At 37.2% G+C, this 13359-nt stretch overlaps 1 protein-coding gene across 1 annotated transcript in view; it reads right to left on the reverse strand.

The window, feature by feature from the left end:
* The window catches only part of eif3ea (eukaryotic translation initiation factor 3, subunit E, a), a 51389-nt gene extending 39201 nt beyond the window's left edge, over window positions 1-12188 (reverse strand). Inside the window, exons 1-5 of the mRNA XM_055210844.2 lie at window positions 12029-12188; window positions 11667-11784; window positions 11457-11574; window positions 3997-4039; window positions 1289-1393 (exon numbers count right to left, since the gene is read on the reverse strand). Of these exons, the coding sequence (XP_055066819.1) occupies window positions 1289-1393; window positions 3997-4039; window positions 11457-11574; window positions 11667-11784; window positions 12029-12118 (474 nt within the window). The 5' untranslated portion in view covers window positions 12119-12188. The remainder of the gene's footprint in view (window positions 1-1288; window positions 1394-3996; window positions 4040-11456; window positions 11575-11666; window positions 11785-12028) is intronic.
* Window positions 12189-13359: the final 1171 nt, after the last annotated feature.

A 13359-nucleotide genomic window follows, 5' to 3' on the forward strand; every position in this document is an offset into this window, starting at 1 on the left:
GTCTGAATGTGTAAATCAAATTCAACCAATGGTGAGGCTTAACGACAAAGACAAGGTGACACGGGAGCCAGGAAGTATATTGCTATTTAAAATATTGCTTAAGATGGCGTTACAGGGATGCAAGAAATATGGCAAGGGAGACGCAGCGTCTCGTTCCCTTCTCAGGAAATAACAGTTACATACATAACCCGAGACGTTTTCATTTGTCAAACATAACTATGCAAAAAAGCATTTTGGTTTGAATCAACATTCACATAAAGAAGATATAAGCATTTAAAGTGAACAGTTTAGCATGTGTGCTTAAAAGGCTAGAAATTATATTATCCTACACTACACAGGGAATAATATGGATTTCTTCCCAGAAAACTTGCATAAAATAGATTCAAGCGCTTTCAATGACCTGTATCTATGAATGTATTTTTTCAAAAACTTCCCAGGGCCCTGAATTATTTCCCCCAAATTCACAAACTTTCAAGGATTTCAAGGACCTGTGGGAACCTTGATTAAAAAATGCAATAAATAATGCAAAGTTCAATTTAAAAAATAAATCCAATATTTAAAATATTGGATAATCTTTAACTCTTGCAAAACTAGGTAGACCAAGAGGGATCAAGCCCACCACTAATCTATGGGAAGCAGCTCTGTCCATAAACCCCAAAACTTATGGAGGTCTGCCACTGAGCACTTGGCCCGGGAGCAACTCCTAACCGAGTCCTTGAGGAAGTACTAAGGCATGACATTCACTTTTCAAAACTAATTAGAGATCAGGTGTTTTTCGTTTTTAGAAAAAAAGCTGTTAAAAGTTGACACAAAAGTTGAAACAAGCAAAGCGATTGATAAATAAATAACTATAATTCATAATAAAAGCCTGACATTTTTTGGATCCTAACTTTAGAAAAATTTACCTGAGAGTGACTGATCTCCACTTGAAAAAAAAGTTAAGTGCATGTGTAATGCTCATAACTCATTGCATTTGGCAGTCTCATACTAAACTTAAGAGAACCATCTTAAGCGATAATAATAATAATAAAAATAATTCAAACTCTCAAAGGAGGGGGGGCTTTGCCTTAATTAACACTCACAGGGGAGCTCTCCATCAAAGTTAAACTGTTTGTCCATTAGACAAGAGCATATTAAACAAGAATGCATTAAATGGCATCAATCTGTGAAGAAGAAAATGAAAGGGTGTCATGATGAAAAGAAGAGCTTTTAAATTGCCATACTGGGAATGTCTCAGAGCAAAAAACGTTGTCATCTGTTAAAGGCAGGGGCGTGGTTAAACACATACCAAGACTCTGAAGAAGTAGAGGTACTCCGCTGCACCCGAGTAGTTCCCACACTCGTACTGGAATTTGGCGTATCGGTACAAGGTGTCCAAGTACTCCTGGCGAAACTGCAAGGGAAGGCAGGAAAAGTTAAATGAGAAGACAAAACTATTGTCCTGAACGCAACCAAGTAATTGGAAGTCATTTAGGTGCCATCGGGTTTTGGAAACCTCGGAGAATTCTAAAAATAATATAGCAAAAAAATTCTTACATAATTGTTCACTGAAATACCTGCCCCAAATGTCATTTAAACCTACATGCACCATTTAATTTTCATATTTATCTTAAAGGTCCTGCAGTAAAAAAGTGGTATTTTTAACACAATTTACTTATCTGTATACCACTTATTCTATGAAGTCCCTCTTTCAGATAAACGTATCGAGTTCTGATTGTGTAGTTTGTTTAGTGTGTTGTGATTCGACAGCAGCTTAGCTTAGCCGTTTGAGCCAAAGCTCGCGACTGACGTATTCCTGTGGTAGGAGTTTAGTCAAAAACTGTTTTATTGACAAGATTCAATCGGGCTTTAGGCTTTGAAAGGGGACTTCTGTTTAAGACAATATATCGCCTGGCATTGAACTTTGAGCTTTATCATATTGCAGGTATTATTTATGCTTTTAACACCAACATTAAACACTAATTAAAGTTTGAAAAATGGGATCAGGAAGAATGGGACATTTAATATAGTCATGTACATATTTCTTCTTTCCCATTTCTTTGTTGTTGTAAATTCTTCAGATTATACAATTCTGTTAATCTGCTAATTTGTGACCCAATCTGTAAAAAAAAGAAAGTAATTTTTTAAAAAGTTTTAAACATAAAGGGGTGGTTTCTCGGACAGGGAATAGCTTAAACCAGGACTAGGCCTTAGTTTAATTAGAAAATGTAACTAGTTTTAACAAACATGCCTTACTAAAAAAACTACTTGTGTGCTTTTTGAGGCAAAACAAAGGGCACTGATGTATTTTAAGATATGTCAGTGCAAGTTGTTTTCAGTTTGGACAGCTTTTACATTTATTTTAGGCTAGGACTAGTCTAATCCCTGTCCGGGAAACTGCACCATTATCATTATAAATAACGTAAAGAATATTATGTAAAAACCTTAATATCTTTCATATTCACAACGCAAGGCAAAGACAAGGTTCAAATCAATGCAAAATTAAACTTAATTAGATTATTAGACTTTAGCCTGAATTTCACAGACAGGGTCATATTTTATAAAAAAAATATTCTTTTTTTATTGATATAAAATGTTTCAGTTTCAATTTATCTGTGTATCTGTAAGTGTTGTACAACACATTTCACTATATATCATTCTGTGTATGGTTATGTGTATATGACAAATAAAGCTGAAACTGTAAAACAAAACAAATAGACCATGAAATCAGTTAAAGGATTAGTCCATTTTCTTAAAAAAAATAAGCCAATTATGCCTCGTTTGGGATCGTTTAAAGTCCTTTAAAACTTCGTTGAAACTGCATTAAAACTGTTACATGTTGATGTCCATTAAAGTCCATTCAAATTAGAAAAATCCTGGAATGTTTTCCTCAAAACGCATAATTTCTTCTCGACTGAACAAAGAAAGACATCAACATTTTGGATGACATGGTGGTGAGTAAATTATCTGGATTTTTTTTACTAATCCTTTAACTGATTTCATGGTCTATTTTTTGTTTTACAGTTTCTGTTCTACGTTGACATATTTCATTCCTCTTGAAACAGTAAGTTAAGATAAAAAGACTGTAAACCTGACCTCTGTTTTTGCCATTTGACTTTAGTTGTGTTTTAAAAATTAACCATAATTTGCTACTTGCAAGTAGCTTGCAAATTGAGGGACATCCTCCTAATCTAGAGACATTTTTTGGAAAAAATCTACCCAGTGCAACATGAGCCATCGATATCATGGTCCGTCTTCCTTTAAAAGAAAGACTGTAAAATTTAGCTAAGGTTAGTTAACTTTATAATAGTAAATGGCTTCAAAAGCTAATAAACATAAACTGAAAGCCACATAATTCCACATTTGATTTCATGGTGGCCTTTAAACCACAAACCCACCACTTTAAACCACAATCCCTGAGTTCAGCTAACAGCGATGACAAAACGGTACCAGCAGTTTGACGGACAGTTTCTGCAAAACACGCACTAGAAACTTGCTGGCAGAACGTCTTGGAACACAGAGCTCATTGTGTGTGTGTGTGTGTGTGTGTGTTTTATGTCTCTGTGTTTGTGTGGTCACAGTAAACTCGAACACTGTTGCGGATGTTGTTAAGGCTAGAGGGGCCTTCCCGGGGGCGAGTCTCTGCAGATTGTGTCATGAGGACAGCAGAGCCTGAGCAGTGAAGGTGCACTGAGGACAGGCCTCAGGTCAGCCCCAGGATGCTGGGGTGGGAGGGGAGTGCCGTTAAGTCAAATATAGAATCCCCAGCATTCTTGAGGCCATACCCACGGTCCTTAAGCCATTCGGTTTATTCTTAACAATTCGCCACAGAATGTAAATGTCCACAGAAATTTCTGCAAGCCATAAAATCCCCGAAACTGAGTTAAGGTTTTGGGAAGTCATTTAATGTCTTTTTTGCTCGGGGCCCTACCCTGCCGTCGCCCCCCCAAAAAACACCAGGTTCAGAGAAAAGTCATGAGAACTCCAAAGGGTGAGGGAATCAACAAAAGTACTTACACCATGCTTTTCTGCAAGATAGTCGAACAGCATACGCCCATCCCTGTAAGATAAAACCATTTTTGTTGTGAGAAAAGACCTGGCCAATTCATTTGATCAAAACCATTTAATAGAGCAGATGTTTAATGTTAAAAACATTTTTTTTAGATAGACAATAAACAAGAGATTAAAAATACAAAACCACTAAAAGAAAGACAAAACCCCCAAAAAATAAATCGCAAACATGCTCCCACACACACAATACCATGGTCTATTATAAGTTAAACAAGTTAAATCTTCTCGCCATCTTTTTCTGCCTTCTTTTCATGCTCTACTAAAAATGGCAAAATGACAAAAACAAACATTGGGGCTTGTCCGTGCATACAACCAACTCCACCACACTTGGATAACGTTGGTGGGTGGCACCGCAATGCTATGCAGTCTATAAGGCGTTCTAGGTGGTTGCTTACTGTCCCAAATCAAAACAGCCTACCCTAAATCACAATGATATGCTGGTGCCTAGATATGGCTTGGGATCTTCCTTAAAACAAAAATTACAGCACACCTTCTCATCAACGATATGAGGGGTCATTCACGTCTGGTAGACTAAAGTTTAAAACCGGAGTAAGGAGTTGTTGTAGACAACAACAATAAGCAGGGTTCCCAACACCTTCAAATTCAAGGACCTTTCAAGGACTTCCAGGTCCAATACTCTCAGGGTGTTTTCACATATAGTTCATTTTAAAAGAACCAAACCCAGTTCACTTAAAGTGAACCAGAAAAGGGACTAGCCGAATGTGACCTCAGTCCTTTTGGTGTTCACAATATAGTGGACTCAAAAGAGGACCCAGTTCTTTTTTTGGTCCTCTTCAGGACTGAAGTGATCTCAGAACCTTTCTTGTTCACATCACAACTTTATAAGAACTCAGATCCCAGCTTTCTGTGCAGCAGTTTATTTTGATACAATGTCAAAACCACACGCAAAACGGGCCGGGACCTCATTGATTTCACATATCAAAAAGAAATCGAACCACAAAAGAACCCAAAAGCGAACCGTACTCAGACCACCTCCAGAAGTGGTCTGAGTTCGGTTCGCTTTTGGGTCCTTTTAGGGGGGTCTGAGATCACTTGGTTTGTTCACAGATACACCCTGAACTGCTCTGAGAGTGTTTGGAGGGCTCAAACGAACTAAGTGTGAAAACACCCTCAAATTCAAGGACTAAATGTTGGGACACATTTCAAGTAAGAGCAAGGTTACATCGTGTTACCTTTTAAGATACATTGTTACAGTTCCCTTTTGAGGGAACTCACGCTGCTGTGACACTTTGGGGACGCCTCCAGGGGTAAGTGCGTCTGAATGTGTATATCAAATTCAACCAATGGTGAGGGGCTTAACGACAAAGACAGGGTGACGTGGGAGCCAGGAAGTATATCGCTATGTGAAATATTGCCAAAGACGGTGTAACAGGGACGCAGGAAGTATGACAAGGAAGATGCAGCGTCTCATTCCCTTCTCAGGGAACAACAGTTACATACGTAATCTGAGACATTTTCATGTGTCACAACTATGCATAAAAGCATTTTGGAATGAATCAACATTCGCATACAGAAGATATAAGCATTTAAAGTGAACAGTTTAGCACGTGTGTTTAAAAAGTCTAGAATGTTTATATTATCCTACACTACCCAGGGAATAATATGGATTTTTTCCCCCCAGAAAACTTCTTGCATAAAACAGATTCAAGCACCTGTATCCATGTATGTATATTTTCAAAAACTTCCCTGGGCCTTGAATTTTTTCCCCCAGATTCACAAACTTAAGGATTTCAAGGATCCGTGGAAACCCTGAATAAGTGATGAAAAGGAAAGAACGAGAAAATAAAGAAACAAGGAACAAACGTCCAGTGTCAACTCATCAGGTGGGCTGGAGCATAGCATCCACTGCTGCTTGGGTTATGGCGTATCACTGAGTTTTGGCAAAACTATTGGCACAGAGGGCCTGGTAACCATGCTAACCGCACGACCACCTCCGCCAAATGTGGCCGGTATCTAAAGAACTCGGCAAATGAAACCGTGCGTCACCGAGCGCTCCAGACAGAGAGAGGAGGATGCAAGTTTATTTTATTTGTGGGGAGGTTCAAAGGCTGTTTATAAAAGCGTTCTCCTGCAGTACTGCTTCTGTTCCATTATACTGTTATCCGACAGATGCTGAGACGCGACACCCTTATGCTGTATTCCGACACGATAAAGCAAAATAAGATTTGTTTTCAATGCATATTCAATTTATTTTGCCATAACTAGCCACAATCCCAACAGGTGAGGACATAATTCCCATTAATCCCATTATATTGTTTGTGGAGAGTGACTTGGCATTAATAGCCAACAAAACATCTCTTATAAGCATGCCCCTAATGTATTGTGATTGATCACATTGCGAGACGATCACATGACTTTTCTGATCCAAGTTGGCAAGTCCTAGCCAAAGCACCAGAGATCTGAATACTTTTTATGGCTCCAAAAAGCACCAGACCTTTTTTTTTTTGCAGTCAAAAGTCTGGCTATGTGAGACTGCGGTGCATTTGGAACTCACAAAGCATCTCCCATAGCTATTTATTAGCTGTCAGCCTGTGTGGATATTATACCTTTACTCTGTCAATTCTCACCACCACCCGTCTGGATAGACATGGGTGGGGGTGCAGTCTCACGTGGAGGTCAATAATACACCGGTGCTGAGGGAACCGTGAGAAGACTCGGCCCTCTGCCATTCAGAGCAGCTCAGCAGTTTGTCACGCTCAGCCCTTTAAAGATGAATCCATCCTCACTTTATATGTTCTAACAATGACCCTGACAGATTTCCAAACACGACATCACCTGCTTATAACATCCGGTCTATGAATGACATTGGCAGCGACACTGCAAACATCAGAAAAACACACACAGACGCATAGAAACAATTAACAAATAAACGACAAATAAAAGACGAGTCCTGATATGCACTTCCCGGTGGCGTCTCGGCCTATGAAACTCCAGACGCCAAAAAATGCCCTCCGAAACCCAAAATATTCAGATCGAACGAGTAAACTTCAAAGTCGCTCGTTAATGAAGAGCAGACATCTATTTGAGTTTTGTGTTAATTAAGACTGTGCCTGGTTCGAAGGCCACAAACTTAATCCTGTACTGTGACAAAAACATGTTTAGAAGAAAAGAAAAGCAAACTGGTGTTAAAGATGTCTAGGAAAGGCGATACCACCTACTGCGATTTCTCACTTTTGAGACACCGCAAACACACATTGGTAGCACTATCAAGTATATGGAAGCAAGGGGTTGGATTAGCACTAGTCAAAATGAGCAATTAAACAACTGCAGAGCTCAGCTTCAGCTACTGCCTGTACCTGCATGCAAAGTGTGATACAAAAAATGATGGGAATAAGCTGCCATACTATCTGGCGGTGCATGCAAAGATAAACATTAATATTGCAGTCACTCAATTAGAATTGTTTAATAATCCTGAGTACTAAAAATTTTTTGGTGCACAGATAAACTGAAGGTATAGCATATATAAAAAAGACATGGGTATATGAAGTAAATGCCCTTGCAGTAATAGAATGCATTTTTTCATTATTTTCATTTTAACGCCATGTCAGCTTCTAAATGGGGTCACACACCGGATGCGCAGCTCAGCGCCGCGCTGTTCTAAAAAAAAAACGAACACATTGTTTTCTAGGAGTATACGTCCGCGGGGCTCAGCTTTGATTCAGGAAGTTGCTCAAATCCCTGTCGCGCCACTCACATAGTTTTAGATTAAATAACATCATAGTTGTTCCAAATCATTAACAATTAACATTGGCTGCTAACGTATATTTTGCATTTTGAAGTAGACGCTATCTGACTAAGCTCGCGCTATTTAATGTGCACTTCCGGTGTACGATACCTCCGAGTTGTCCTCTACGTGGCGCTGCGCGATTAGCTGCGCGTCTGATGTGTGACCCCCTTAAAGGTGCAGTGTGTAAATTTTAGCGCCATCTAGTGGTGAGGTTGCAAATTGCAACAAACGGCTTAGTTCACTGCTCACCCCTCGCTTTTGAAACACATAGAGAAGCTACAGTAGCCACCACCAGAAAAAAATAGTAAAAACAAATTGTCCGTTAAGGTCTTCTGTAGAAAAATGGCGGCACAAAATGACGACTTCCATGTAAGGGGACCCTCGGTGTATGTAGATAAAAAGGTCCCGTTCTAAGGTAATAAACACATAACGGTTCATTATAAAAGGTCTTTATACACCCCTGATAATATAGTTTTGTATATTATTTTGCATTTCTGTCAAGAGATACTTCTAAAAATTACACACTGCACCTTTACAATCTAGTAAAATATGTTTAATGGACAATGAATTCTGACAAGATGAACATTTTAAAGTAAAAATTGATGTGTACTTTTTTATATTTAGTCCTATTCTGCATCTTGTATACATGACTTGTTCCCAAAGATTCTCAAAACAGAAATTATGTTTTTTCCCAACATCAGCATTTATTTTAGGCAACTTATTATGAAGACATTGATCCCATTTTGATTTTTGATTTATTTCTGATGTATTAAATTATCGTTTGTTTTCAGCCTGTGAAAGGTTTAGGACACTTTACTAATTCTGCAGATAGTGCTTCTTTGGATGCATTGTCTGCTTTACAATGAATGCATTTCTAACTTTAGTCAAAAAGACTCAATGCTTGGGTTGTAATTTAACCTATGACAAGTTGTTTTAACCCATCACTGGATCAAATATAAACATTATGGGGTGGTTTTGCAGACAGGGATTAGTTTAAGCCAGGACTAGGCCTTAGTTTAATTAGAAAATTTAACTACTTTAACAAACAAGCCTTACTAAAAACATTACTTGTGTGCATTTTGAGGCAAAAGATAGGGCACTGATGTATTTTAGAATATGTTAGTACAAGTTGTTTTCACTTTGGACAACCATTTCATTTATTTTAGTCTAGGACTAGTCTAATCCCTGTCCGGGAAACCCCCCAAGGTGTTTCTCAATGTCAAGGATACTTCCTTGGCAAGACTGGTCCTTCCAATTCACTTCTTTCAGAGGCTAGGCGAGGCTCCTCTTTAGCATTCGGAGAACACGTAAATGGAACAGGCTAGCAAGTGTACGTCATTGCTTCATTATGCCAGTGAAAAGGTCTGCTTTCGTCACTGTGCGCATAGGATTGTGGGTAATTTGAGAGCGCGAAGGCTCCACATATGCATCCTTTCCTGTATATTTTTGAACGAAGGACTCAGTCCTTGGTTGGAATTCTGAGGATCCTCGACACTGAAACAGTCCTTCAATGGATGTCGATGAAGTAGCATCCTTAAAATTCTGGCTTCCGAGGATCCTTCCTTGACATTGAGAAACACCTATTTTCTACATTAATGCAACCCAACAACTGGATTTGTCCCTTTTTGAGCCAACGCTGGGTTTGAAGGTAACAGCATTTTTTAGAATGCAGTCTACACGACTCCACTTGATAGCTTTTGTATGAGGAACTATTACTATACTGTATACTATATATTATTCACTATAAATCTTTGCATCCATGCTCTGTTTGGGTGCATCATGAGAGTTAAAAAAATGGCAATACCTGAATTAGAAATTAATTAATCTTTTGAGCCAGTCCTATTTAATTATTTAGTTTATCCAATTAACTAAACTGGTCTTAATTTTTTTCAGAAATAAATACTATTCTCTACTTAACATGTAAATGTACTTCTTAAAACCCCAAGTTTTAAACCTAAAACATCTAAACTGGTCAATGCTACCGGCTGATGATTGGAAAGTCATAAAAATGTATATCCAAAAGAAAGCAAAGAAAAGCACAAGAACTGAATGTAACCAAAATATTTCAATTACAGCGAAGTCAGCATTAGACAAATTGAGAAAAAAATAGCCTCCGTTAAAGATACCGCAGGACACACAAGAATCCTGCTCTTCTGACTTTGCCGAATGAAACCACACACTCATCCCCAAAGCAATTTCCATTAGATATCAACCAATTGTGATTAAATATGCCTGCTGACATCTCACCATCCATTTATTAAATGTCACTTATGCCTGAGCATCTCAAAAAAGAGTAGAGCTGCAACTAACGACTATTTATTCTGTCGACTAATCTAGCGATTATTTTTCCGATTAGTCGACTACTCTAACGACTATCTTTTATTATTAATATAGTGTTCTTTTTTTGATTAGCCATTTAATCTGTTGGATAATCTGTTTTTCTACTCTCTGTCTGATCTGAAAGTCATTGTTTGTTTTATTGTATTTTAACACAACTGAATGCTATTTTCACAAATTATCTGTTCTGTTGTCAGACATATAGGGGCGGTTTCCCAGACAGGGATTAGACTAGTCCTAGACTAAAATAAACTTAAGAGCTGTCCAAACTGAAAACAGCTTACACTGACATTCCTTAAAATACTTCAGTGCCCTTAGTTTGGCCTCAAAATGCACACAAGTAATGTTTTTAGTAAGTTATGTTTGTTTAAACTAATTATATTTCCTAAATAAACTAAGGTCTAGTCCTGGTTTAAACTAATCTCTGTCCAGGAAACCACCCCAAAGACTATTAAAATAGTGACTAAACATGACCCAATAACCTTGTGTTTAATCCAACCAGCTGTTACTTTAACTACTAAGTTACTAAAATCTAGATTTATAAACGCGACATCGCAGACAATTCGGCGCAAATTAAAAAAAATTGCTATTACACAGAGTTACTACAGAAGGCATGCGTGGGCATAGGAGAGACAGAGAGCTCGCGCAGCACAAGCACATAGAGAACCAGTGTGTGTGGGAAAACACTGCTAACCTTTCATGATAAACTCGAATCAGTCGTCTTCTCTGCCAGTAACATCTGAATTACTTATCTACTGTCCCTATTAAGGTTAAAATCCAATTGATTCTCCACGCCCTCTTCCAGTAAAAACTGTTGACCACAAAGTTGTACTGTACAGAAAGATGATCCTTTTTAATTTGAAAGCAACCACAATACACCCTAAAGCGTCTACCCAGTAGCTCGTTGGTATATCTATGCCATTTTTAAAAACATTTAAGCCTTATTTGACCGTGCATATTTTAAAATATTGCGGTTTTGGTTTCAATTGTTTGCTGGCACTTATAGGTACTTATTCTGTATTGTGACAGCTTGTATATATATTATACTTGGTAAAGATCTGCAAAATTTACCACACTTACATTATTTGATAACTATACTGATAAATTACAAAGGAGGCTAAGGTTGCCTAAAATGGTTTGTTTAAAATAACCAAATACATTTTGTTGGAATGCTCGAAATTAAAATTATGGCAATAAACTCTTAAAATCCAGATAAGAAACAGTTCACAAATTACAAGATCTAATAGTACACTTTATAAAGGTGGTATACCCATAAAAAACATCCCAGTCCAAGCATATTTGAGCACAACTTCAAATGTACCTGGTTGACTGCATTTGCCTGGTGGTCTCTGGGTCTTCAAACACCTTTACAATTGGCTCTGTGTCAGCTTGCAGTTGCTTCAACTGGCCCACAACCTCGTACCTTTTCTCTCTGAGAGCTGCATAGACGGACACATCGTAAATTAAAAAACTTTGGTAAACATTTTCCTAAGTAGAATAAGAAAAACAAAAACGCATCACAACTACTCACAGTTGGGTATTTCTTTGTCCGGAAATAAGTTCCTGTAAACATCCATGGCGAAGTCCACCATGTTGGTGTCACTGAGGAGATCCAGCTTTCCATGGAGGAGCTCGTGTTCATTGTAGATCTAAAAAAAACAATTGTTAAAGCATAGACAGTTCTCTGTAGTACATTATACTCTTATTTTATTAAATTAATTGATCGTTGTTTTATTCTTAGTATGGTTTATGTACTAAGTTACAAGAAGAGCCGGTGAAGCAGAAGCATTGTGACCGCCGCACGCGCGCACGTGGTTAAAACTATGCCGTATTTAACACGAAAATAGTGACACACCTCACATTTGAAGCAAAAAAAATAAGTTATACATATACCTCTTTTACTGAAAGGAATTCCAGCAGTGGAAAAACCAGATGCCGGTCCAGAAAGTTTGCGATTTTGGTGGTAAGATCGTAATCCGCCATATTGTCAACGGAAGTGGACGCGACGATTCAAAATAAGAAAACTTTATTTGTCGGAATAATATCATCACCATACAGTGCATGCAGGAACGGAGCCTGCATCTGGAAGAATGAAATATAGCTATAGAAAATAGATTTTAATAGTAATGTATGGTATAACTATACAAAAGCATAAAGTTAAAATATAATAAAATATGATTGTTTAAAAAATGAAGTTTACTCAGAATATTAGAGAAGAGACGTTTTTAAATAATTTTCTCTACTGTATCCTACGCAAATAGAATACATTAGAAAATAAATAGAAAAAATAGAAAATATCAAATAAAAACTTATAAAATAGGATATACTTATAAAATATTAAATATTTTGTTAAAATAAAAAAGGTTACATTAATTATGTTTTTAGAAGACAAATTTGTAAATAAAAATGTTTACAATATAAGAAAAAAATGATTCATTCAATTTACTAAATGTTTTTAAGGTAAGTGGTTGCAATCAATTTATTTCAGCTACATTTAAACAAAAATTAGTAAAATAAAATAAAATAACTTTTGTTTAAATGTAGCTTAAATAAATTGATTGCAACGACTTACCTTAAATAAATTGAGTAAATTGAATGAATCATTTTTTTTCAGTGTAACATACAGGATAAATGTCTCAAAACTGAATAACAGAGTAGAATAGAAAACAAAATGTGAAGAACAGAGAAGAAATAAAATGACCAAACTGTACTCTACACTTTAAAAAAAAAGACTAGAATAATGTCGAGGAAATGGCACTATTAATTTGTAAATGGAAATATGAGTATGGTTACGTAAAACTTTCAAGAATCCTATAATTTAACTGCAAAATTGATACAGTGAAACATTTTATTTATAAGAGGGCTGCGCTTTGCCAAGTGAACTTGCTGAATTTTTAAAATCTTGCTTAAAATAATGGGGCTCTTCGAACCCACTAAAACTCCTCCATGTCAACAAAAGTTTAAGCAATGAAGTGACCTCTATCTGGAATTCAAAGTTACCTAAATTTAAAGATCAAACCAGAAATTAAACCCACAGTCAGTTTTAGCTTTCATTGTTACTCACATAAAAAAATTACATTGTGTGGGGTGGAGTGTATTGTCAGCTACCTTTAACAAAAGACAGACGATAAAACACAAACAGGACACAATGTGTTTTACCCCTCATTCCAGCAGCTGTCAGATGTCCATGTGTTGGCCATACACTGGAGAGCAGAGCCAACATC

Source organism: Misgurnus anguillicaudatus, chromosome 10 (genome assembly GCF_027580225.2).
Source record: "Misgurnus anguillicaudatus chromosome 10, ASM2758022v2, whole genome shotgun sequence".
Lineage (NCBI taxonomy): Eukaryota > Metazoa > Chordata > Actinopteri > Cypriniformes > Cobitidae > Misgurnus > Misgurnus anguillicaudatus.